This window comes from Strigops habroptila, chromosome 1, assembly GCF_004027225.2.
Source record: "Strigops habroptila isolate Jane chromosome 1, bStrHab1.2.pri, whole genome shotgun sequence".
Lineage (NCBI taxonomy): Eukaryota > Metazoa > Chordata > Aves > Psittaciformes > Psittacidae > Strigops > Strigops habroptila.
This window is the reverse complement of record NC_044277.2, coordinates 23,972,028-23,999,714: the sequence shown is the minus strand read 5'-3', so window position 1 is coordinate 23,999,714 and position 27,687 is coordinate 23,972,028. Positions and strand designations below refer to the sequence as shown.

General features: G+C 38.6%; 1 protein-coding gene across 3 annotated transcripts in view; it reads right to left on the bottom strand.

Annotated features, from left to right (window-relative positions):
• Window positions 1-779: 779 nt before the first annotated feature.
• RAD54B (RAD54 homolog B) overlaps window positions 780-27,687 on the bottom strand; it is a 66,201-nt gene continuing 39,293 nt past the window's right edge. For 2 of the 3 annotated variants that reach the window (XM_030511206.1, XM_030511212.1), the window contains 12 exons: window positions 25,594-25,794; window positions 22,690-22,977; window positions 19,664-19,826; window positions 18,718-18,943; window positions 11,596-11,803; window positions 10,927-11,066; window positions 10,044-10,334; window positions 9,152-9,327; window positions 6,673-6,934; window positions 5,402-5,468; window positions 4,909-5,109; window positions 780-1,020 (listed from right to left, as the gene is read on the bottom strand). In XM_030511206.1, coding sequence (XP_030367066.1) covers window positions 803-1,020; window positions 4,909-5,109; window positions 5,402-5,468; window positions 6,673-6,934; window positions 9,152-9,327; window positions 10,044-10,334; window positions 10,927-11,066; window positions 11,596-11,803; window positions 18,718-18,943; window positions 19,664-19,826; window positions 22,690-22,977; window positions 25,594-25,794 — 2,441 coding nt within the window. In that variant the 3' untranslated portion in view covers window positions 780-802. Of the gene's footprint in view, window positions 1,021-4,908; window positions 5,110-5,401; window positions 5,469-6,672; window positions 6,935-9,151; window positions 9,328-10,043; window positions 10,335-10,926; window positions 11,067-11,595; window positions 11,804-18,717; window positions 18,944-19,663; window positions 19,827-22,689; window positions 22,978-25,593; window positions 25,795-27,012; window positions 27,092-27,687 lie in introns of those variants that run through there. The other variant, XM_030511219.1, reaches the window with a different exon arrangement.

The following is a 27,687-nucleotide window of genomic DNA, read 5'->3' as shown; positions in this document are numbered from 1 at the left end:
TGTGCAGAGTGGTGCATGACAGCAAGTAGGATTATCTGAGGCAGGACTCAACAGGTGAGGTAAGGCAGCCTGCTGAGATACCCTTCAGGGGCTGCCTTAGGCAGGGAAGGTGAAACTTGCCATGGTGTAGATCCTGGAGCAAACTTCCTTCTCTTATATGCCCAGGTTTCCTCAACAGCACTGCCAGTTGGTTTGCTCCAAACCAGAGCGGGCTCATGTGTGTTCAGTGGAGATGACCAGGGTCCCGCAGACAAATCAACGATGGAACCAAACTGTGGCAAGGCAGTTGGAACTAGATGATCTTTAAGTTCCCTTCCAACCCAAACCATTCTGTGATTCCACGATTCTGTTCTTCTGGACCTTTCAAAGGCTTACTTAAAGCTTACTTAAAAGCTGTAAGCTGTTTTCAAAATTGTGTTTCTTCAAAGAAGAAGGAAAATCTAGTTATAAAAAAAATACATATACTATGAAAATATGCTCAGAACACCAGTTCTTAAAACAAAGTAGACATACGTAGGAATGTGCATAAGCCCAATCTTACTAATTACGATATCAAAGGAACAGAAGACTGGAAAGCAAAGATGGTTTAAAAAAATCTGTACTATAATTATAGTGAGTATTATTAACTTAGTAATAATTGTAACTTTGTATAAACAGCAGGAATCACATTTATCAAGAAACCTCATCAGAAATACATAAAACAGAACTTGGCAAAAAGAACAACACAATGATGCAACTGCACATCAGTTGTTTACCTATGAGGACGAGGATGCGAGTGGTCAGGAAAGACACTTCAGTTTTATTAGGTGGGGGAAGTTGGACTGGTTACATTCTGGAAAATGAAAGAAACATTCTCTTTTATCCTTTCAAGAAAAGGATCAGCGAGAGTCTGATGTTGCCCAGAGAAATGTTTCCATTGCATCAACTGTGACATGGAGAGTGGTTTCTTTGAATTAGACTTCCCATGGTTTTGTCCAAGCTGACAACTTCTGGATACAGAAAGATTTTCTGAGGAAGGATCTGAAAAAAAAAAATAAATAAAAAATAAAGAAAAAACAGATGCAGTAAAAAGATGCAGTAGACTAATCAGAAGAAACTAAGACAGAAAATTACAGTCTGAATCAATAAGCCCAATAAGCCAGTCGATGATAACAGCTGAGAGAAAATAGAGCAGTGTATATAATCCTTCTATGTCCATGAAACCCAAACATATGCATCCACAGTAAGAGGGGAAAGGCTGTTTCTTGCTCATTGATTGAGTTTATCAAAATCACCATATGCTAGCATAAAGATAAATCCTTTTACACATGAACGGGAAAGGAAATATCTTATCTGGCAATTTCCTTTATTCTCTTTCTAATTCGGTGGCATTTGAGCTGCTCCCATTCTTTAAGTAGAAGTATGTTGCAGCAAAATTCATGCTAGCTTCTATTTCCTCCCAGAGGAATCATTCCAACCAGCTAAGAATAGTATGAATCGCTATTTCATTGACTCAGCACAATAGAGCTGTGCACAGTGTACACCCAGATTATGCCAAGCTGTTCAATATACACAATCTTGTATACTGTAGATCACAGTAAGGAAAAGACTATTGCTGTGAAGCACAAAGAGAGGAATTCACTTTCAACAAAGGATCCTAAAGCCCCAAACAGTACCAGGTCATTGCAGGGTATGCCACACATTGCTGGCTTCATGATGCATCTGATGCATGTGACAAGTGAAGAAATCATTTTGGATGGAAAAAAATTGCATCATTGCTGTTATTGGTCTAAAACCTGTCATCGAATATTTTCATAGCAGTGTCACATGCTCCTTAGGAAAGACCAGTGATATGAGCAGCATGAGGACGCAGAGTATTCTTGAGGGTTTTTAAGTTTTGGAGAGCACATAAAGACTCATACATGCAAGACTTTCCTTTTGACTAACATTTGGTGCACACTTGCACTAGACTTGAAACATATACTTTTTTACTGGCCAGAAGAAAACTTAGAATAGGTGCATTTCTCAAGTCCTTACAGATTCAGTGTTCCATAAATTACACCATGATCATGTAAAACAATAGCTTACAGCTTTACAGCTGATCTGAAAGCCAGTAGAGTAGCAAGCAACTATCTATGTGATCCATGCATAGTTAATTTCTTCCTTCCGAGACTCCTGTGGTTTCCTAAGGATGGCCCTAGTGTGAATGGACAATAGAAGCTAGGTCAAGAATATCCAGTCTCATTGGTATATCTAATGGAGATAATTATGTAAAATTCACGTGTTGTGAAACCTATATAATATTGTTTGGCTCCTTTTTATCTTTTGAATCATACTTGCTAGAAAGGGAAGAGACGAATCAGTGAAAGTTCTTGGTCTTTTCTGTGCACCAGTATCTATCCCAAGTAAGCTTGAGGAAATCTGGTTCCCTCAAGACAGCTTTCTGTTCTTAGGAAAGGCAGAGACCAGCTAGTGGTAGATGCATTCTGGGTGATTAAAGTGATGACTATGACTTAAAACAATTTGACTAGGGAACTGATGAGCCAGTTTGTCCTCCACTCTTTAGGAAATCAAACCGTCCCCTCACTCTATCATTTCCACCACTTAAGTTTAAGAATGACCTTCAAGTTTTTCCTTGATTTACTGCTAAAAGGTTCTGTTCACCTGGTCCAAGATATAATTACCCTTGAGGAAGTCTGTGACAGGATCTAAGACATCAATGCTGTGGTTGAATTGGTGGAATCAATACGTGTTCAAAGCACAAGATTAGCAGTCAAGAACATTAAGACAATTACAAAATGCTAAATAAAATTATATGCACCAGTGTCCATCATAGTAACAATATAAAACTTCTCTGGATTTCTGCAGGAGCTTCTTTAGGAGCTCTACCTGCCTCACTGCACACAAATGAGAAAATCTGGCTAACATTTAACATTAAAGGTGCCTTTTCCACACAGATCCTGTAATAGTACCTAAGTGGAGGCTGGTCTATTTTAGAACATCACTGACTCATGCAAAAACAGAAGGTCTATTTTTTCAGTCTTTAAAGAAATATACAAAGACAATGACATCAGTATGTGGAGCAAAAATAAAGGAGAAAGTCAAATTCTTATGGCTACAGCAGCACTGTGCTTTCACTAACCAAGTCTGCCCCAGTCGAGGTAAAATGAGATGAAAAAGGAGCACAGCTCTAGCCTATTACCTGGAGATACGCAAACCATCAAGCAAAATAGTCTCATTGGGTTTGTGGCTGATACACCTGAAGGCTGTGCTGCCATTCAGCAGGACCTCGATAGGCTGGAGAATTGGATGGAGAGAAACCTAATGAGGTTCAACAAGGGCAAGTGTAGAAGGGGAGGAAGAATCCAAAGTACAGGTTGGGGGCTAACCTACTAGAGAACAGTTCAGCTGAGAAGGTCCTGGGAGTATTGGTAGGCGATAAGTTGACTATGAGTTGGCAGTGTGCCCTTGCGGCCAGGAAGGCCAGTAGTATCCTTGGGTGTACTGGGAAGAGTGTGGCCAGCAGGTTGAGGGAGGTGACCTGGCTCCTCAGTACAAGACAGACAAGGAGCTACTGCAGAGGGTCCAGTGGAGGGTCACAAAGATGATTAGGGGTCCGGAGCATCTCTCTTATGAGGAGAGATTGTGGGAGCTGTGCCTGTTTAGTGTAGAGAAGAGAAGACTGAGAAGGGATCTCATTAATGCATATGAATATCTCAAAGGCTGGTGCCAAGAAGATGGTGCCAGACTCCTTTCAGTGACGCCCAGTGACAGGATGAGGAGCAATGGCCATAAACTAAAACACAAGATGTTTCACCTCAACATGAGGAAGAACTTCTTTACACTGAGGGTGGCAGAGCACTGGAACAGGCTGCCCAGGGAGGTTGTGGAGTCTCCCTCTCTAGAGACATTCAGAACCTACCTGGGCGCGTTCCTGTGTAACCTGCTCTAAGTGGCCCTGCCTTGGCAGGGGAGTGGACTGGATGATCTCCAGAGGTGCCTTCCAACCCTAATGATTCTGTGAATTACTTAATTTCTTTCCCATGTCTGTTGAGAATACTCTTGTGCCCACTTGTTTGCTCCTTTTTATTGTGGTATCTGTCTGCATTTAGAAGATATCAATATTGGTACCTCACTATCAGACCTGTAAACAGCATACATGGATATTTCATGCCCAAAGGAAAGAAACATACCAAGGCAACAGATACTCTTTCCTTTAAGAACTAGATGAGCTATAAAAATTAAAATGGGTAAGATATAAACATAACTTACAACAACTTTTTTTAATCCTGCTCTTAACTTAAACCTATATACCTGTATGCAGCAAGGTATTAAAACAATTTTGATATGCCAAAAGAACAAGAGACAGGTTCCTATAGAAAGGATAGGTATGAATATTTGCAACTTGGCTTTACAACTGCCAGGGGATCTTCCAGCATTTCTCAAATAACTACTTTGATAATCCTGCACCAGCTTTAGTTAATAACTGTGAAACGAAGGCTTATATTCAGAGATATGGAATACATGTTTATCTGGTATAGCTGTCCTCAGATAAACAGCTTTTGAACTAGCCCTTTCCAGCTATTCATTAATGTCCTTGAACATTTAGAAACAAAACACCGTACAGTATTATTTGGTTATAACGAATCACTAGTTGAGCTGGTCATAGCTAATTCAAGGAATTAAGAGGCACGATACATGAATTGGTTGTTAGTGCAAGGAATAAACCTTTTCTACTCTTCATCTTGTGAAGGGCTCCTATGGATTAGAAAAATCAGCCAATATCTGGAAGATCTTATATTGAACCTCATTACTTCAATCCTATTTCACTAAGCATGAGAGTTTTCTGCAGTGACAGACTGTATATCTAGAATGGATGATGGATGTATTTCCTCAGCAATGGCCAGAGATGATGAAAAAGAAACTCACTTTGGTGGTCCTTCTTTCCCATACAGTCGCACTCAAGCAAATCATGGGTAACACAGCTGGAATTTTCATGAAGAGTAAAGAGATTTCTAAGCTCCTCAATGGAAAAATGGATGTGTTCAGATGTCTTGGAAAGGTCTACAACTGCCCCAGAAAGGTCTTGTTTGCTGATCTGTCTTTGATAAATCTTTTCTTCTATTGAGCCTGTATTTAAAAAAAAATTAAATAGATACACCAGGGTGATTTTTGGCCAGTACTTGTCAAGAAGAAAAGTTAAATTCCATTTCTTAATAAAAATATTCATAGGAATATGACTGTTTTAAGTTATTCAAGCAAAGGCAAATGAATCAATGTGATGTCTCTATTTTAACTGAATTCAGAACAAATATATTTTTAAAGAACTAATGATTTCCAAAAACGCTCCCTCCCTTTCCTTTAAGGGACAAAATTTCAATAGCTGTCTCAATCTAGGGTATGTTTGAGCACCATCTCTGACCTGTGGTTAGCAGTCTGTAGATATGTACAGTATGTTTCTGACCATCTCTCCACACTCTAGCCATTGCCTGAAGAAACAAAAAGAAGAGCATTAACAGCCTACTATATAATGGTATTTCAACTAAAACTTGTAGCCTCTGTGGGTTGAATTATCAGTTCTGCTAGCTCATTCAAAAAGATGTTGTCCAAAGAAAGCATTCCTCAATAACTGTCTTTGACTGTTTTTATAAAAGTCTTCTGGTATTAGCTGTAAATAATTTCCAAAACATAATTTGCTTTCTGCCATTTATACTCCCCTTTCTTTCTGTGTACTATAGTAGGAAAGTAGGGCCTTCAACTCTTTCCTACCATAAATCCCCTCCTAATAGTTGTTTTCCAAGCATTAGCAGTTGTTTAATATTTCAGGAATACTCAACATTCTCTCCCATCTCCAAAATTGTTTTTTGCTATGATACATCTTTAAAAATTACTTTCCCATTTCTTTTAAAATGGTACAATTAGAGTTTCGCACCCCCTTTAATTCTTAAATGAACAAAATGTAACTGACTACTGCTATGAGTTTTTTCAAGAATGTGAGGGTTACACCTATATACTGGGTAGAAGGACCCACAACATGGTTTGTGGTCTTTGGCAACCCATGGCAATTTTAACTGATTTAGCAGACTGTGTTTCAAGAAACAAGACAAGTGACCACATGAGGGTACTAATTCACACTTGGAACAGGAGCAGGGCCAAGAGTCAGAGCTTATTTCAGGTATTAAGCACAAAAAGTTTCTCACCGCTTTTATAAATTTTTTTTTTAATTGTTATTGTTAAGCACTATTTTAATTGAACACCCTTATGCCAACTAAATACTCATTCTTTTAATTCAGATCAGAAACTCTCCCTTTTTCTCAGGTATCGCAAATTGACAGCAACACTTGCTATGCAGTCTAATTATGTTTTTCTTTTCAGAAACACAGCAACTTTCCAGTTTGAAAGAGGTCAGGAGACAAAAGGGATACATGACTCACTCCTCCAAAAGAAACCAGCATTTAATCTTTTCATTTTTTACTGCAGGAGGGCTTCTAATGATCCCAATATATATATAATATGACAGAGAAATTTTTCTTCTTTTCTTCTCAGAAAGAGTTTTCCTTCAGTATTGTACTTGTCCAAATGCAATGCAATAATTGGGTAGATAATAAGACATGTAAAGCCAGGCATTTCAAAATCAATCAAGAAATCATTTGATGCCTATTCCAACCCACACGTACACACATATTGTCAGACCTGAATATCTGTAGCAGGATTCCAGTCGATATCATACAGGACCAAATGAGATGCTCCGACAAGATTCAGTCCTACTCCACCAGCCTTTGAACTCAGCAAAAAGATAAAAGCTGGACTGAATTTACTATTAAAAGCATCAACAATCTGTTGTCTCTGGGAGACAGGAGTGTGTCCATCAAGTCTAGTATAAGAATATCCATAACGTTTGCATGTCTCTTGTAATATGTTCAATGTCTGTGTGTAATTGGATACCAGTACGACCCTGTCAAACGATAAAACAAATTTATTTCATCATTTTAGACCTTGGTAAAGTTAAAGTCCAATAACAAATTACTGAAGACATCTAAGAAAGTAAAATTACAAGTCAAGGAAAAATTACACATTAACCTGAGGTTCCTCATTTTTCCTAAGAAATACATGTTTCCTAATAATTTGAAGCACGTACTAGATTTGGATGCATTACACCTACTGTCAAGCATTCAAATGTTAAATAATGAATGTTTTCCCTCGCCACAGAATTTGGTTTACTGCACAGGCCGCAGGGATCCAGAACCAAATCTCTATGTATACTAAACAGCTGTCATTAAAGCAGCATTTGCAGAGGCTGTTGTAGCAGCTAATAAATAATATATATATATGACTACTTACTGAAAAAGCTACTGTGAACTTCTATAGACAACCCTGGAAAATTCTAACAAACAAAATCATGGAAGTCAACTATGAAAGCAGTGACTCTCCTACATTCTGTGGCTGAAAAGAATTGGGATGAAGGATAGCGAAAGATACCACAAACAATATAGTCTGGATTTTTGTTGTTATTTTTAAAGCAAAATCAGTCTGATCCCTTACACTAATCGCCCATACTATGTTGGTGTTTTTTTCTCTGAAACTTTAACTAAATAATTTTCAGAGATCTGCGCATGTACAAGTTCTGTCCTCCCAGATCTTGAGGATGATTCTTCTGACTGGAAAAAGGAAAATTTTTTTAATTTCAGCCATAAATAGAATAATAAGGACAATTAGAACATTTTCTGATAGATCTTCATTGGATGTCTTTTATAATCTAAACTAAATGTAACAAATTCCATCAAAGGTGCTCCATTTTTAGAAATAATTTTGATTAAAAACAAGTACAGAAGAAATAGATAAATAATTTCAGGGAAAACCTGATAAATCAACATTTTTAAATTGCTTTAAAGTATTTTTGTTATTACACTTTACAACTGGACTACGTTCAAGACTTTTTATAAAGACTTTGCAAGATTGATTTTTTTTTTTTTGTCAAGCAACATCAAATTCACACCTTTGTTTTCACTCAAAAATAGAATATAAACTTCAGAGGAGCACTGGAATTGAGTCTGTATATTGCAAAATCTATTTAGTACTAATGAGAGCAGAGAAACAAAAGAAAAAGAAACATGAACAGCACTGAATTAAAGCAACAAAACTTTTAAAGGTATAAAACAATGTCTCGACACCAGCTGTAACTCAGCAGCTCCTATAGCACTGATACAGGGGGAAATGTTTTTTCCTGGTACCCTTGTTAATTTTCACCTACAAGGAATAAGGCCAGTACATTTAGATACTTACCTGTCATTGCTTTCAGTGGATGTTAGGCATACAGATTCCAACTGTATGCTAAAAGGCTTAGCTTTCTGATTTGTAAAAAGAGAGAGTCTTCAAATTCCACTACATCAGTGCCAAGAGATTGGCTCTTACTTCCCCTTACTTACCACTACTGAATCACAGCATGCCCTTTTTAAGCATTAATTTATATAAAAGTTAAAAGCTAAATACTTTTGGGAAAGCTGGGTTTTAAGGCATGAGTTCATAAGAAAAGTTATCCTGCGGCTATTCGGTTATGTGAGATTTTCATGAATCAGCAATTGCACAGTAACTAACCATGTGCATCCTATTACCCCGTGATAAACAGAAGTTTCATACATGTCAGTGGCATTTACTACAGGAGAAATAAGCAGTTGCTGTGCAAGTATGTCTGTTGAGACTGGTTATCCTGAATAGAAAAGGCAGCAAGCACTGAGCAGTTAAATGTGATTGAAGAGGAATTAACTTATAATCTACTAATTAAAAATATTTTAGTGCAATTTAAAATATTTACTACATTGATACATCTCAAGGAGATAGAAAGCATTGGAAAGTCTCTGCAAGTAATGATAATATGTCATAGTACAGGGGCTGTAGCAAACTATCTTTCTTGCTGGAACTTGGTATGAAAAATACAAGTATCTTTATCTGGAAAAAAACATAATCAGCATCTTTGAAAATTATGTCAGCTGCAAATCCTAGTTTAATAATTTAACAAGGAAGAGCCAGGAGTACAATGCATAAATATGCTTGGCACCTCTGCAAACAGTTGCATGCCTTTATTTTGAATATTATGTGTCCATACATTTGAAAAGCAGAACAATATCCAGAAGGTCACTCCCATTACCTCCCTTTACCTTTCTCCCACACTTGCCTTTCTGAAGAGTTGAGCTCATGGATTGCAGCCAACAGTTTCACCAGCACCTGCAATTTTCCTGAATCCGTTTCAGAGAAAGTGTCTGAAGTATAATCTTGTGGAAAGACATCTATTAAACCTTCATAGAGGCTGGACTCATCGTGTTCATCAGCCACAGGATCACAACTTTTTTCCTATAGAAAACAGAAGGATTCAAGTCCAAATCCCCTCTAACATGTTCTGGGTTTTTTAAAACTTTGCTATATTCATATTACAAAGACAAAAGGAGGCACCAAAAGCTGCCACAAAGTAGTGTATCATGTGAGCACGACAACTTCCCAATATTGGATTGAAAGCACATTTTTAAAACACTCGTAGTGTTTATTGTGTTTACACCCTCTAATCTAAGATGATGTTTGCAGCTGAGTAGAAAGTTGAAATACTTAAAACTGAAAAATATGGTTTACTTCTACCTCTCTACTTAACCACACAGATGTACATCCACAGCAAAGCCCTATCTAAAACTTTGAGGGGAGGGGTGTGTGTGTGAAGTCAAATACTCTGTTTATTCTTTCTATTGTAGTGACATGGTTTACTGGTGGACTTGGCAGGCCTGGGGTAAAGAACTTGATGATCTTAAAGGTCTTTTCCAACCTAGCTGATTCTATGATTCTACAAGAACAAGAAAATATCAAAAAACAATAGGAAACTGGTGAGATACCTTCCCCAAGTACATTCAGACTTCCTAACATTTATGGTTTTGACAGCAGATCTTCTAAAGCAAGTTATATGTGAGAAGAGAGTATGGAAATGACCTGCAGTAACATGCACATTGACCATAACATAGTTTTAGTGACCTTTGCCTGCTGAATGACTAGTTGCAGGCACCCACCCCCGCGCAAATAGATACCTTTATAGCTTTAAACAGAAGACATGGATGATTGCAAAGTTTTTTCAAAGCTCCTATACATATTAGATGAGGACTGTTTTCTAGCCTGCCTTGTAGACAGGACCTAATAACTCGAGAGCTAAGCAGTTTTCGATACAATTCAAGTTGCAGTGCTGCTGGTCGGCAGAAGATTATGTTCTCCTTTTTGGGGGGCAGAAATTTGTTTATTATCTCCTGTGTTCTTCTTAGAATAAAGAGTCCAGTGAGGCGTGTGAGTTCAGCTGCTCTTTTTTCTCCTAATTCTTTTTCTTCCTAAAAGAACAAAGCACAAAATTAATGATAATCTTGCATTTCATCACAATAATTTTTGGTATCATTTTAATTAGGTATTTAAATAATGTTTTAAAAGTATGATACCACTTCCTGACATGGGTCTGTAATGAGAAATTCTTCTCCAATAAGTACCACTGCATTAGCTTAGCTCTAGGTCTGGTTTCTAAAGTCTTAAAGGAAGACAATGTCCCAGAAGACATCCAAGCCTTGAATTATATTCTAGAATTTCTCGAGATGCAATAAAATCATGCAGATTTTGCAGTACTGTGGAGAAACTAAGAAGGAATAAAGTATCATGACATGGTAATGCACATGGCATTTTGGGGAATGTGAGGTGTTTGAAGAACAATTTTTGCCTGCTAATTAACAGGTGATGCTAAATTAGGTGATCTCAACATGCATGTATTCCTCCTGCTCCCTTTGGAGAACAAGAGAATTTGTGTCAAATAGGAAGGTGAAAAGGTTTTGCTACTATTAGTAGTCCTGAGTTTCATTTTATTCCATAGAAAGCAAGTTTCACAGTGCTGTCTATGAGTTTCCTTCTATAACTGCATTTTTTTTAAATAATTACCTTTGTTGCTGAAGGTTCCCTAGATCTGACAATTGGTTCCTCATATATCTTTCTATATGTGGATAAAGAACCAAGTATTCCTGGATTCACAAACTCTATTAATGCATAAAATTCTTGCAAATCATTTTGGATTGGAGTACCTGGAAAGAGAAGAAAAGAAAAAATTCAGCATTTGGTAACATTTTCTTGAAACTGATGTAAGTACAACTGTTGAATGCAGGACTTAATGTTGAGAATGCATTTTGAAAACAGATGTTTTGTTTCAATGTGAGCTTCTCAGAGTTCTGAATTAATCTCAAACTTTATCGTGATTAATAAGCTACTGTCCTCCTAACTAGAGACTGCACATCTAATTGTTTTGACAAAGGAGTTAAAAAGTCACATTCTAAATCAATTTTATTAAATAACTATAAAAGAAAGCAATGAGTGTATGCAAACAGAGTCCTGATTCCCTTACAGAAGTTCCCAGGCTCCTTAAGATAGAAAAATTTTGCATTTATTGAAAAAAATTGGAAATAATCTGTTTTTGCAAGACTTGAGATTTGTACATTTAATATCCATTGCCAAAAATTATACTGTGCCCCTGCCATACTTACAATATCTTTTTCCTTTACGCCAACCTAGCAGTATTAACATAGTGAAATATTAAAAGTAACTATAGATACAAACCAGTAAGGATAATTCTCCTCTCACAAGACAGACTAGTGAGGGCTGTAGTTGTCTTAATAGAGCTATTTTTCAGACGATGTCCTTCATCACAGATTAGGAGGTTAAATTCTATAGCCTGAATTTGATCCAAAGATCGCAGTAGCATCTCATAACTGATTATCATAACTGAATGAAGTGGAGAAGCGATGAATTCTTCCACTTTGTGGTCCTGCAGGCAGAAAGGAAAATATATCACACAACTATTTCTTTGGAGATCACTCATTATATTCCTTAATCATCCAGTGTCTACAGAATTTTTTTCTAGCATGACACAAGACATTTACTGTCTCCTTCATGAGTTTGGATTATTGATTCTTTCCTAATTTGCAAAGGAAATATGGGATCCGATATAGCAATTTGGAGTTTTACCAGCTCATTAAAAGAAAATTTATTATTCTTTTAGGCCTTCAAATCCTCTGAGACACGTTACTGTGATGGTGAAAAGCACAGGCTCCCTCTAACAGCTTCCCAGTCCTGGCATTTAGGTAAGCTTCAAATGAATAACTAAAGCCAAGATAACAAAGAGGCATAAGTAACTGCCTGTACACTCACTCTGGGATCTCAAGCTGTAAGGTGCAGTAATGTGGTCCAGTAGGAAGTTACTACATTCTACCAAAATTCCCCTTTTAGTTTTGAATGGAATGATATTGGATACGATATGAATATTATTGAACCTGTTGAATAGGTTTTAAGTTTTAGATTTTAGAAAAGCAAACTTCAGCTTGCTCAGAGCTCAGGTGGGAAGGATTCCATGGGGAGCTTCCATGAAGGACAAAGGAACTAGCAAGTGCTGGGAGTTTTTAAGAATGCTCTCCTGGAAGCACAAAAACAATTCATCACCTTTAAAGGTAAGGGAAGTAGGCAGAGCAAGTGACCCCCTTGGCTTAACTGTGAGCTTCTGAGTCTGCTCAGAGAAAAAAAACAGAGATGGAAAAGCAGACAAATACCCATTGAGAATTACCAGGGCTTTGCCAGGGTGTGTAGAGATGCAGTTAGAAAAGCAAAAGCTCAATTGATATTGGCCAGAGACATCAAAAACTACAAGGAAGGGTTCTTCAGGTATGTAAACAACAAGCAGAAACAGAAGGAAAATACTGGCCCACTGTTAAACAGGAGAGGGGAGTTATTCACCAACAGCACTGAAAAGGCAGAGGTTCTCAACATCTTCTTCACCTCTGTCCTTACCACTGTTGGGCCCCAGGCCCAACAAAAGTCTAGGTTAATGCAAACACAGACCCACTGTCAGCGAAGGAAGAGCTGGTACGTGAACTGCTACAGGAGCATGGCCTCTGCAAATTGAGGGGCCCTGACGTTATCCACCCGAGGGTGCTCAGAGAGCTGCTGGCGTTGCTTTGAGGCCACTCTCCATAATCTTTCAAGAAATCCTGGAGATCAGGGGACATCCCAGAAGACTAGAAGGCGGCTGATGTCACCCCCATCCACAAGAAGGGCTTAAAAGGAGGATCCAGGAAATTATAGGCCCATCGGTCTTGCTTCAGTCCCCTGTAAAGTTATGGAACAAATCCTCCTGGGGCCTATCTATCACAAATCAAAGGAAGCATGTGACTGGGAAGAGCCAGCACGGATTCACAAGGGGCAAATCGTGCTTGAACAACCTGATCACCTTCTATGACAAAGTAACCTGCTGGGTTGATGTAGGGCGAGCAGTGGACATTGTCTACCTGGATTTCTCCAAGGCTTTCCATACGGTTTCCCACAGCCTCCTCCTGGAAGAGACTGCTGCGTTATGCTCCAGACAAGTGGTCGGCGTTGTGGGTGGGGAACTGGCTGACCAGCAGCACCCAGAGGGTGGTAGTGAATACTTCTTTTTCAAACTGGCAACCTGTCACCAGTGGGGTCCCCCAGGGACCGACATTGGCCCCAGCACAGTTCAATGTCTTCGTAAATGATCTGGATGATGGGATCAAGTGTACCCTGATGAAGTTTCCTGATGATACCAAACTGAGTGGGGAAGTGGACACTTTGGAAGGGAGAGCCACCCCACAGGAAGATCTGGATAGGCTGGAAGAGTTGTCTAACCAAGAACCTTATGAAGTTCAAACAAGAAAAGTGTAAGGTCTTGCACCTGGGGAAACATAATCCAGGAGTGCAGCACAGGCTGGGATCTACCTGGCTGTGGAGCAGCTCTGTGGAAAGGGACCTGGGGATCCTGGTGGAGAACAAGCTCAATATGAGTGAACAGTGCTACTGCGGCTCAGAAAGCTGACAGGATGCTGGGTTACATCAACAAGGGCATCACCAGCAAAGATACAGATGTCATTATACCACTCGGCACTTGTCAGGCCACACCTGGAACTCTGTGTTCAGTTTTGGTCCCCACTATACAAAAAAGATGGGGACAAGCTGAAGAGGGTCCAGAGAAGGACCACAAAGGTGATCAAAGGACTGGGAAGCCTGCGTATGAGGAAAGGCTGAGAGAAAGAAGTAGGTTTGTCCAGCCTTATGAAAAAGAAGGCTCAGGAGAGACTTTATCACCGTGATCCAGTATTTAAAGGGTGGCTACGAAGAAGATGGACACTCTCTTTTTTCAAGGAGACATATGGAAAAGACAAAGGATAATGAGCACAAGTTACTGCTGGGGAGATTCCTGTTGGATACGTGGACAATTTTTCACAATGAGAACAACCAGCCACTGGAATAATCTCCTCAGGGAAGTGGTGGATTCCCCAATATTGTAAGATTTGGCTGGGCAGGGTGCTGGGCCATCTTGTCTAGACCATGCTTTTGCCAAGAAAGGTCGGAGCAGAATATCCTTGAGGTCCTTTCCAACCTGCTGTTCTATGATGATTCCGTGATTGACTTTGTTGCAAGCCCTTAACATTGATGAGTTGGCCAACAGGTAAGGGCAGGCTGGGACTCAGAAAATATAGCCCATAACCAGCCTCAGAAAACATGTCTGTCTACCAGTAAATAAATGCAATTGATTTCTAAACCCTGTGTTACTTGTCAGAAAATGCTTGTGAGCCCCTCCACTCTCATATACCCTTCGAACTCTTTTCCTTGAATAGACATCAAGACTTTCAATATCTATCAAAGGTAATAAACACATTAAATAAAAAGTCACTGTAATGTGACAGGGAACTTCTTCCAAAAAGTTTCCTAGAAAAAATTACATTTCTGTGCAGACTTATGAATGTACCAGGATTGCTTACCTGTCTTGCAATTATGCATAAAAATGGAAAAATCCACTCTGGACATGTCCCTCACCTTCCCGCGTGGCTCCAGACACTAATTCCCTGCATGCTCCTTCCTATCTCCTAACAGTGTTCACTAAGTAAGCAGGCTATGAGTGCAGCTGACAAGCTGAAGGACCTCTTTAACTGTGAAAGCAAATCAAGCTAGAGCCTCAGAAGGTATTTTTATTTCTAAACAAGATCAGTTACCAAACACAGACAACTAAGTCTGGAGCAGATGGTGCAATACACTGTAAAAGCAGCACCACTTAATTACACAACCCTTAGAGCCTCCTAGTAAGTGATTCAGATGAATCTATGGGCCGACTCTGGCACATTAATCTCACAAAGTACCTTGTGGTAGATCAGTCCCCACATGCTGTTCATGAAGAGGCCCAGCACATGTCAGAGGAAGCAAGGAGTAGTGAGGAACCAGGTAACAAGTGCAGGCACCTATTTCCCCGGGTGTCTGGACTGGACCTGAGCATTCCTGTTGCTTCCAAGACTGTAGTTAAGTGCCTGTTTTCTGGCCATATTTTTTACTGCTATTTTCAAAATAGGAGCAGAAAATTCCCAACACAGGAACCTGAACACAGACATAGAGGAGCCCTGTAGGCAACCCCCAATGTTGTCCCTGCCCAGTATTCAGGCTCCACAGTGCAGTTTTGAAGACAGAGGCGATGCCTTTCTGGCCTTCTCTTGGGATGGTCAAGCATCACAAGGTGCCCAGGGTTCAGAAACTAGTTTGTCTTCCTACACTTTTGGGCTGTGAGATGAGACTACAGGGAAAGTGCTAAGGCACTGGGGAACTGCCTCCAACGTCTCTCCCCTGGCAAATCATCAACTCTTCTGGAGTGTTTGAACCACTTAAAAAAGTCAGGAGAGTCCTGGTTTATTATAAGTTTCCTGCAGCCAAACATAATATATGCCCTGCTGTATGTAACAACAGCAGAGGATGATGGACTAAAAATTAAAATAAATTTACAAGCTAATTTCAAGTAATTAATTCATCCTCTTAGCTGGCTGCAAGATATGTATGTATTACAGCCTCCATTTTCACAATTACCCAAAGAGACTTGACAGGTTTAAGTGAGTTGCCCGAAGCCACATATGGAGCAATTGTCAATCAGCATTAGAACTCTATAATGTCCCAGACTTAGTCTTTGAACAGACCTTTCTTTGCACTAGTCCAAATCCAATGTAGCTGGTGAAGTGTAAATTAGAGAAAAAAAACAGAAGCTGAATCATGAAGCAATGTAAATAATTAATTAATTCTCCAGATATCTTGACTTAAAAACCCAACCAAAACAACCCCAGTAGAAGTGATACTCTGCAAACAGATAAAGAAGTTATTCTCTCAAACGCATCTCAAATGCTGATAACATGGATTAACAAGACCTAAATGCAACCTTTGTGGGGACACCTTCATTTTAAAAGCAATGCCCTCTGTCTGACATTTGCGTTTTAACAGAAGTAAACTGTAATCACATTTCAAAAGCAGACAATGTCCTGGTTTTTCGAAGAGTCCATTACTAAAGGGTTAGGATCGGTTCACGGTGTTTCAGTGTGAAAGTGAGGAAAACATGCCTCACACATTTTTAAAAGTCTGCCAGTTCTTTGAATTCTTCCTTACAGGCAAGAATAGAAAAAACCTTTGAGACAAGCTCTTCCTTTTAAGTTATACTGGAGAAATAACAATATGGTAATAGCTGTTTTTCCAGAGACAGTAAATTATTTTGAAATACCTCATTATACCCCAGGCAAGTCATATTGTGTCTCTCTTTTGCATGACAATGTATTCCTTGCTATTTGGGAACACAATCTTAAAAGCTGCTGAGTGTCCTCAATCCAAATGGCTCCAACAAGATGAGTAAGAATATTAAAGTTATTTAAGTTAGAAGAAAATGAAAGCCACTGTCATTTTGGGCATAGTAACTGTCAGCAAATTCAGGTTTTCCCCTCCCAACATTGTTCATTAAAACTGCAAGAAAACATTCAATTATTTCTAACTACCTTTTCAGGTAAAAATGTTGCCATATTATATTTTGCCTTGTATCCATTTCTTTTAGAAACTTCCATATTTCTTATCTTAACCTATATTACATTACAGTTCCTGACAAGTCAGTTAGCTTCACTTCCACATCTTGAAACAAGTTACTAAAAAAAGCAGATGACGCAAAGATGATGCAATCCTCTTACATGTGGATTGTCCTCAGTGGAAGAGGAGTAGGTTCAGTCATTTCAAGGGTTTGACAATAATAAGTGGAATTCAAAGAAATAATTATTATTACAAAATTTTGTATGCCCTACAGAAGAGTTTAAAAATAGTTTGAAAACTTCCATTTCATCTGATATATTCACTATTCCACACAGCAAATAAGAATAATGCAAGAAACTAAAAGAAAATCTGGTTGATGTAAGAATTGGGTAATCTTTAGAATGAAGTACTATTTACTTCTTCAAACTACTTGTATGGAACTATTAGATTAAAAAAATAACTTTGGAAAATAAATACCTTTATCTTTGTTGCAAGCAACAATGCAGATACTATAATTTCTCCCCTCTTCCCACCGGCACAATTCAAATATACAGGACCAAGAAAAAAGTAGGGGTACAGCATATTGCTGAATGTACACAGTTTTCTAAACAACTTTCTCTTCCTTTTCTGCTATGAATGCCCACTTCATATGGACATGGGGGCCAGAAGTCTTAGGAAAAGAAGTACTGGATGGTAAATTATAAAAACCAGAGCTTGATTCTGAAAGCTTCAGAAGCCTTAATGAAGGCATGAGCAAGTTTCCTGTTCACAGCTTCAAGAATGCTGATCCTGAGGGTACCCAACCCTCTGACTGAGAAATTAAGCCGTGCTTAATGGGAAAATGTACATGGCAAGAAAGACGTATTGGATAATCAGAGCAAGATGCTGCTCTCCTCCAGAGAAAGCCAAGTCCTCAGTCAGTGATGCTACAGCCTCAATCCTTGAACTTCTTTGTCTTTTACTTGGCCAAACGTGCCTTCCTGCCTGATGTGGTCAATAAAGGTCACTGAAGCACAGAGTCTGTGCTAGAACTTTTAATCTTTGTAGTAAAGGACAGACAGAGTTTTGTGTTTCAAAAACAAAGGCAAGACCTTAAAGGTATACCAAGGAGATTAAAAGATTAAATACTTTGTCAGCACATGGGATTCATGCAGGCACTACAAGAACTTGGCAGTGTCATTACCAACGGCAACAGCTCCACTACGGGAGGGGACAGGGATCAGCATCATCCTGCTTCTTTATTAAGATTTACACTTGCCTGCATTCTTCTAGAAATGAGAGACATTCACATATCTAACTCCAAGACTCTAGGCTTGGTAACTCATGAGTCTTTAAATCATCCCTAGAGAAACCTAATTCTTGACAGGGACAGTAAAGGGAATAACCTTCCGAAGTAACCTGAAACAGACAGCCAAAACAAAGAGGAACAATTTTCAGTACAGAAGAAAAGCGACTACCGTAGAAACGGAGTACAAGTCAGCCAAGGCAAATCTCTGGAACAGAAAGCAGGGAAGGTGTGCACTTTGATAGTCAACAGAAAGCTCCTTAAACCAAAGAGGCACAAGGAGGAGCATGTCACCTTCTACATCTTCAAAGGGGAAGCCTGAGGAAAGGTAAGACAGACAAATGCTACACAGGCAGATGAGCTTCAGTTATGACCTGGTTACTGACACCTAAATGCCCACATGAACAATAACCTGAATGAGAAATAAAGTATTACAAATAAATATTAATAGAGAATTACTAGTTTTGGACTCTGGTTAAAAGAAAATAAAAACGGAGGATAAAAAAATCAAAGTCTTATATTCTGAGCCAAATATGACCTAATCCCCTTTTGGAAATAAATCTTACCTGATCAACTGTAAAGACTTTGATCCTTTCACTTCCCAGCCACTTCTGAAATTCTTTTTTCCAGTTTTTTACCAGACTCCCAGGGGTGACAATTAGTGCTCGCTTTAGTACAGGTTTGCATCCATAGACCCCTTGACGCAGAAGAGTCCAGACAAGTGCAATGCATTGCAAGGTTTTTCCTAAGCCCATTTCATCAGCAAGAATAGCTCCAAATCTTCCACTAACTCTGTAAGGTATAATAAGTGGTGGTAACATTTTAAAAGACATATCTATAATTATTTACAACTGGTTTAATGAAGTGCTTCTTGTGATTGTTTTCTGAAGTATAAAGAACCTATTTATATTTATTATGCCCTACTGCAGGTCTTCATTTAGTTATACCAGAAGACCTTAGAGTGAAACTCCTAGTTTTCTAGACCAATGCATTAGTCCTCCAAAACCAAATAGTCTAAATCTGCTTTCAGAATTAGATTTATTATCTAATATTTTTAAAACTTGTTTATAACTTAAGGAATCTATGACTTGAGAAAACACTAGATAGTACTTCATTTTTTCCAACAGGTTGGTATAACAGCTTCTTTATTCTAAATGCCTGAATTATAAATTATATTAATAATTATGAATTATATGAATTATAAATCCCAGAAAGCAGTGTTCTTTAACATGGGTTAGACTGCAATCATGTTTACAAGACTTGGTATTTGCAGTAGAACTGATAGGTCTTCTGGTGCACTAGTTTCTCATCACATCTGGGAAAGCTATAGCAAGCAGGATGCTACATACAGGTCAGAAAAAACTTGTGCACCCTTTGCTGGGGGGGACATTAGTAAAAGTAATTAATTAGTTAAACAAATGCTCAAATCTTCCCATTCAAATTGTCTAATTTTGAACATGGGCATGAAAATATTACAGGTATTGAAAGCCAAAAGGATAATTACTGTCTTACCTCATTCCCATTACACATTCATATAGGAATGTAATTCCTTCTTTCTGATGTGGTCGGAGGTTATTTGCAACGTAAGGATCTACAACTACATCCACCATGGGTAAGCCAGCATTATTGAACGTCCACTGATGACTTGCATTTGGTCTTGGCATAACTAGAGCATCTTGAAGTTCAAAACATATGCAAGTATTGCACAAAAATATTATTTTTAGTCTGTTAGCAAAGGGCATTATTTCTCTAACTCAGCTACAGAATAAAGTCAATGACCTAATGACTGTTAAAAATACCATTTAACAAACTGACCATTCTCAGGCAGATAGTTTGCACTTCTCTCAAAGGTGAAGGTGACCAACTGAGAAATCTGGGGGGTTTTTTTTGTGATGATGTGAAACTGCCTACCTAACAAATGTTGCATGACGACTTTGAATGCATAGACTTATATCAGAAGTTCTAAAAGGCTTCTGAATTGAAAGTTTAAGAAAAAACATGTAACAATGACCTACATAAAGTCTAGACACTGCGTTTCAAGGGGATATTCTTGCAACTGCCCAGAAAGACTTCTCTGCCTGAGAAACAGAGACAAAAAGACAACAATTTGTTTAGAAAAACTAGGGAAGGACGGAGAGTAAGCTGCCAAATGCTGCCACAGTGCATGCATAAACGAAGTTGACAGGTTTGAAGACGTACAGAGGCAAAGAGAGCATGAAGTACTGGGCTACAACTGAATAACAGTTTTGCTTGCCATAATTTGTTTACAAACTCTAACATCATAGTTTTGTTAGACAATGTCCATAGTGGGTTGCTTATATTGATGCCACATATCTTCACTGAAAAGTTATATTGCCAGAGGACAGAATGATAAAGAAATTTATAGCTGCTGGTATTTTTATGTCACTAGAGTAGATCTATATTGATAATTTACTCATGGGAATAGGCCAGTTGAAAGGTTGTATTAATCAGGGGATTTGGTTTCCTACTGGTGAAGGGCTGACTTCTGATGGATTACATCAAATTGCATGTGTGTGTGTGTGTGTGTACATATATATATATATGTATAAAAAAGCCAGTGGTGACAGAAAGATACCTTTCCTGACATATTTTCCAGATATGTCAGAGATGGGGAAGAAACAAGGCTTGGATGAGCAATAGACCAAAAGCTTAGAAATCATATTTCAAAGATGTGGCTTTACATCTTTGTCATTGTTCTCTGTTCTGCTGAGCACAGGAATAAATGGCTTTCCATTTTGAAGAAGCTGCATTTTAATCAACTATAGTCATAGACCTTAACGTGAAAACTTCTGACAGTTCAAATACTAAGGTCCTGGTCTTGTAAAACATCTCCATGGCTTCTGAAAGAGGTTACACAAGAAGCTGTTAAATAAACTACGCACTTCGCCTCTGTAAGCAACTCAGAGGCTGAGAGTCCAACCTACTCATGTGTTGAGGGCTCTCAATCTCACAAGAAGTACACAAACACCCCAGAAGAGAAGTCACAGAGACAGCTAGAATAAAATGTAGCTTTTTAACAGAGAAAGAGCAAAGAAGTTACTTTGTGTGTTGAATGTATCAGCTTTTTGCCAGATTTCAGGTTAGAAAGCTGATGCAGTATCATCTTGCAACCACAGGAAGGAACATTCTTTGATACAAAATAATCAAGTTGAATTCAGACCAGAAGCTGGTGTAAATAAGGCTGCTCTACATAAGGGCTGATGATATCAGTAATTACTACTTCCTTCAGATTTCACTGTTTATTTACATAGTAGCCAGTTAGCAGCTTTGAAAAGTCCCATAGTATAGGGATACGAGGTAAGAAGTAGGATGGAGGTATAATAACAGTGTAGAACATACTTGTATTCCTTTTAAATACGCATTGTTCAGCTTTGTAACATTTCTTTAAACCCATTTTTACCTTCCACCTGAAAGGTAAAGCCATCAGCAGAATATAGCTCCTAAATGGTTTGTTACTGACAGACAAGAGTATTTCTTGTTTACATAAGCAACACCACTTCCGGCAGCTATCAAATGTTTACAGGATCCCTCTTCTACAACTACTTAACCAGCCTTTTCTATGCAATTTGTGAACTCTCATGGATCTTCAGCATATGGTACATCTAGCATTATAAACCAAAACTTTTATTCCAAAACGTTTCTGGTGGAGATTGGGCAGTGTAGTTACACTCACTGGCTCTGAAGGAGCAGGCACTGTCAGGAGTTCTTTGAATCTGGCTTAGCTTCTATAATAAATTGAGAGAAAGTTGTGGTTCAGCCTGGAGGAGAAGGCTCCAGGGAGACCTTATAGCAACCTTCCAGTGCCTAAAGGAGACCTACTAGAAAGCTGGAGAGGGACTTCTTATAAGGGCATGTAGGGATAGGACAAGGGGAAAGGGCTTTAAACTGAGAGGATATATTTAGATTCGGTATTAGGAAGAAATTCTTCACTGAAAGTGGTGAGGCACTGACACAGGGTGCCCAGAGAAGCTGTGGCTGCCCCATCCCTGGCAGCGCTCAAGGCCAGGTTGGACACAGGGGCTTGGAGCACCCTGCTGTAGTGGAAGGTGTCCCTGCCCATGGCAGGGGGTTGGAACTGGATGAGCTTTAAGGTCCCTTTCAAGCCAAACCATTCTGTGATTCCATGATTATTGATCCTCCACTGTAATTACTTTGCTGCCATATTATGTCATTGCTTCACTGACCCCATTGGGAAGCTGAAACTCATCTAGAACTTCTAGCATGTGTCAAAGTGTTTCTCTGATCAATAAACTGATTTTTTTTGGCAAAATTCTCAGAAACTACTCTAACTTGTACCTACAGCCATCTGTAACATCTGTTAGAAACTTATTGCAGTGCAGAGTATTTCACTTGTTAGAAACTCACATGATAAAATCCTAACATGGTATTGATAGAAACACTAGTACTGTATGTCAGGAATACTTCCGTAGTACATTGGGGAACATGAAAATTTTGGTTATATATTCAAGGTTGAGGGCCAGAGGATGCTTCAAGAAACTTAAAAATCTGAATCTTACTTGGAGCATTTGGATCGTGGCGAGGTTTGCAGCTTTGAGAATCTTTGAGCATATTCTCTTTTGTTTTGGGTTGACAGACACTTTTGAATGGTTTACAGAATGGTTTCATATTAGTTTGAGATAAAGCAGTTGGGACTGCATCATGAGTTCCTATTCCGGCCTGAAAACACCTGCCACTGCTGAAGTCATCTGCTGAAATAACACCCATCACTTCAATTTCTTTTCCTCCAACCATCAGTGTTTGACCTTCATCAAGACTGTCTAGGTCTTTAAGTTTATATCCAGTACCTAAAAGAATATAAAAATTTAGCAATTAGGACAACACAGCCATTACTACTTCCATAACACCAGTACTCATCTGCAGGAAGGAAAATCAAAAGTACGAACAGGTATTTGATTCTTTAGCATTTGAATTGTTACACATACAAACTCGTAAAGTCTTTCCCTCCTTAACAGAGATTGACATTTGAGTAGAGAGCAGAATATATCAGTAAATATTCAATCATCCTTATCCACAATCAATTCTACTGAATGTCAAATACCCATTGAAGGGAATTCATAAAAAACAGCCCCATATCACAAAATCTGGCAGCTTGCCTTAGTTTTAAATTTGCTCAGAACTACTGACCATTCTAGGTCCTTTTGCCTTCTTTTCATGGCCCAACAAGCACACCTCTAGCCCCGCTTGCTATTGATCTAAACAGAATATTCTACTTTTAAAATAATTCTAAATTAGCTTTTTATAATTAAGTATTCATATGCATCTGAAATCTTTACTTCTACACATCCTCTGAAACATATATGCTCCGATTATTGCCAGGACTTATCAATCAGCTCAACAGTTTGTTCATTTGAAAACCTACTAAGGAGGTGATGCTCTTTATTACACGTGCCATTAGGGACTCCATCAGGAGAGCATTCTCAGAGCAATGGAAAGGGAGGTATTTTTATTCCCCTTCCCTAAATGTATTAAAAAAGCACACAGCAAACCTTGTTTGGTTCTTGAAAGAAGAACACTTGCTCTCAGGAAAGAGCTGAAGATGGCTGAACACGAAGGAATTCACATGCTTCCCTAACCGAGGTGCCTGGAGAGGGTATTTACGACCTCTCCTTTGCTCTGCGTTTTTGTTTTCTGTTATTACCCCTACATAGCTTCAGGCTGAACATACTGAATACAGGTGTATCTCTGTGCAGGATCTTTCAGATCCTTCAGGTCTGAAGAATCTAATTCTAAGACAGAATGGGCTTTTAGAGTAAATGGGAAGTTAGGAAAGTTGAAAGCAAACCTACAAAGCTCAAATGTGTTTATGCAGCCGCCAGAAATAACTGTTTCTATAACATACAGCAAATTACAAGAGAGCACTTCCTAAATTCTTTGTAATACATTATTAGGGAATTCGGACATTTACAAGGAGAGAAAAGCAAGATGTTCTGCTGCCTCAGAAACAAGCTACAGCCTGTGCTGGCTTCAGGTTCCCATGCCCCTCCTTAGATCCAGCCCTGGTATGCCTAAGAAAAAAAAAAAACAAACCAAAAATCTTCCTTTGGCCTTTCCTTCCCATTTAAAAATAATAATCCCGGATGCTCATCCACATTCACTGTAAACTTCCTGGAATTAAATACAATTTTAGAGGTAAGTACCACTACCAGACTTTCCTTCTCACTCAATGGTCTTGTAGAATAATTGCAGAAATTGAAAACTTAACATTGCTTAAACTGGTCAATTTATGATTTTCTTAGAATCAATGAGTACTGCAAGCAGCTCTGAATGAGCAAGTTAGCCCCAATAACACTGGTATCATTGTGCTCCCAAATACCATCAAACACAGCAAAAGACTTTTACTAGTGAAAACCAGAGTATTTATTTTTCTATTGTGTTTTGTGCTAATTCAAGAAGACAGGACTTGAAAAAAACACAGGAACAACAGGGTGGTGGCTGATGCATTCCAGGCATTACTCTTTCTCTCTGCCTTTTTCAAAAACAAGCAAGTCTGTACATATATTGCTTTGCTATAAATAAATTCAAATTAACTTCTAAGTCACAGACTCATTTGCAAATCAAAACTGCCTGGTCCTAACAAGGCTCACAATGTCATGATTGTAATAAAGAGCAGAGAAGCCATTTCAGCCCTAAAATTAATCAAATTATGTTTTGCTGCAAAATTGTCCAATCCTACTCCCTTACAAAATATCTTTGGCTCAGTTAGCAAAGTTAATTCTTGCTTTGCTTTCAGTAAAAAATTACTGCTTCAAGTTGACTGCAGCCTATAGTTTGCAAGTCTTATTTTTAACTCTGATATCAACCCAAACTGTGTCTTACAGCAGCAGCTGCTGCTAAAACTACAAGACTAAAAATTGCTGCACAGTTGACTTCAGCTGGGATAGAAAATGTTGCTGTTTGCTTGTCTTTCCAACAAAGATAATATTTTTAGCTGTTTGACTGGCTGAAAAGTACAGATCCAACCTCTGACATTCACAGCTGCCATACTACTGACTGACTGAAATATCTACAAAGAACATACCTGTATATTTCTGCCCTAATTTTAACACCTTCTCCAATGCATTATGTGAGCAACTAAAATCAACTACTCAGCCCTCATTTGGCATCCCCACTCAATTAGTACAGCCATTCATTTCCAGATTCTCTCCTTGGACTAGCATTTGGTGTTTCTGTGAATAACGTTATTCAGCCTGCCCCAGCCTCCCCCATGCATCTGCCTTGTATGTAAGAAATATAGTTTTCTTGCCATCTCACCCCAAAAAAAAACCCTACTGTTTTTTCATCCTCTGGTCGACAGTGGTATGGAGAACTCGAAATTATCTAGAAAACTGTGCCTCTGTTATTCAAAGCACAGTAATTTTAAGCCAGTTGTTCACTTACACAAGTATGCAAATCTACAGTACCTCTTCCAATGTCTTTGCCTTCCATATCTTTCAATATTACTGACTTTCCTTTTGTAATAAGAACAGCATCACCTTCCCACTTCTTGTGCTTTTTCTTTGATGCCTTACACCACACAACACTGAAATATTTCACAAGGCAGTCAGGTTCTTCCTGAGCTGCTTCTTCCTTTGCTGTCCCTGATGTTGGCACATACAGTGCATCTAAAAGGGAAATAAAATAACAAAGAATATCTCAGGTTCTCTTGACAAAGCATACAGTCATTTACATTTCAAACAAATCAAGGACAATCTATGTATTTCATCTTATATAAACAACCTGGTGTATTTCCTGTCCTGGGCCGCTTGCGGTAGGTTTGGACTGAGACAGAACAGCACGTAAGGACTCATTCTGAAATAGTAGCCATTAAATTGTTTTGGAAAGTATACACCACCAGGAAAAGCATGTTACTTGGTATGTTAGTAAGTGAGCTGATCTGACATACATACAAGACGATGAGAGTGGGGAAAGAATAAAAGGAAAAGCTGGAAAAAAACAGAAGAGGGCAACGACCATAGAAGAAAATGATGAGACAATACTGGGGGTCCTGGTGAGACAGTACTGGGCAATGTTCTTGAAGCAAGACAGGAACACGGAACTCATGAAAGGGAGCAAAGGAGGCCAATAACCAGATCTGGAGCTGAAGACATTAGTACTAAGTGGCAGAATAACTGTAACTGTAATAATGCAAAAGATTATTTCAACTCCTTTTGTTATAGCCTTTAAAAATAAGTAATTGTGCAAATCTTCTCACAGACCATCTCCTGAGTTTGCAGCAACTCAAACGTTATTACTAGCTTAGATTGATTTAGATTTGTCAGCAGTTGCCTAATTATAAGTGTCACAAATGTAAATATTAATAGGAAATATTTAGGCTAATAAGGTTAAGAAATCACAACAGAACAGACAGCAGCTGATTAAAGTATCAATTAAAAATAAACACACTCTTTTGAGAGTTAGAAATCTGACATAAGTGGTGGTAGATAAGTGCCCAGCATTACCTAAAAGAATATCTGTAGCATTCCTTTACAGCACATGCACAACTTCAAAGGGAGAATCACACTAATTTTCATCAAAATACCCTTGCATGCTGGTTAAAGGCTTAAATCAGCTTGCTCCTTTGATTCCATCTGGGATTCAACACTATACAAATCTGTTACAAAAGTGCTTATGCCACAGAATAACCTTTCCAAAATTTCCAAGTGCTGGTATTTAAAGAAGTGGCAAGGGCAAACTTTTGCTCACAATAATGGTCCAATAAGAAGGCAACTTTATCACTTCTACATCAAGTCTATATATTCTTAAAACTGCAAAACCGTCAAAACTGACATGCCCAAAATGAGTGCAGTTCTGCAGACCAGCGTTTACTAAAAAGGTATTACCTAAATGAAAAATGCTGCATTTATTGAAGAGAGTTTTCTTCCCAAAGCTCTTTGAAAGTTTTCTTGTCTGTATAGAACTTTATGCTAACACACTATCTAACACAGATAAGATTTTCCATAGGTGGATGCTTCTTCAGGGCATTAGCCATCATCTGTAGTGTTATATGCAACAGATGCCCCCATCTCTAAGGAGTAACAGAGCAGCTACTGCTGCACTGCCACACTGCAGAAGGATGAGAAAACAGAACAGAGCAGCTCTCTCGGAAATGTAGGGGATTCTTTGTAGATGAAACCTGGGAAATGAGCCAGAGAACAAGAATAAATCCTTGCACTTTTGCAAAAAGGTACAAGAGCTCTATTGGATCTTCAGTAATCACAAGTGATAAGATTTATAGGAGCAAAGGGGATGGGGGGGAGAGAAAACCCAAACACTGCTAAAAATACAAAAGACTAATCTGATTCTATATTGAGTTTCTAATTGTAAACAAGATAAATACGGAATATTTTCTCTTTGCTTTTCAAATGGATTCTCTTTGTTTAATCAGCAACTTCTTTCCTCCTATTAACATTTTAAGTAACTGTTACTGCAAGAATTGGAGATTTCGTCGCAGCACTTTCTTCTTCTCTCCCGAAGGACGGCCATCCATAAATAAACGACCCTCTCCTGATCTCTTC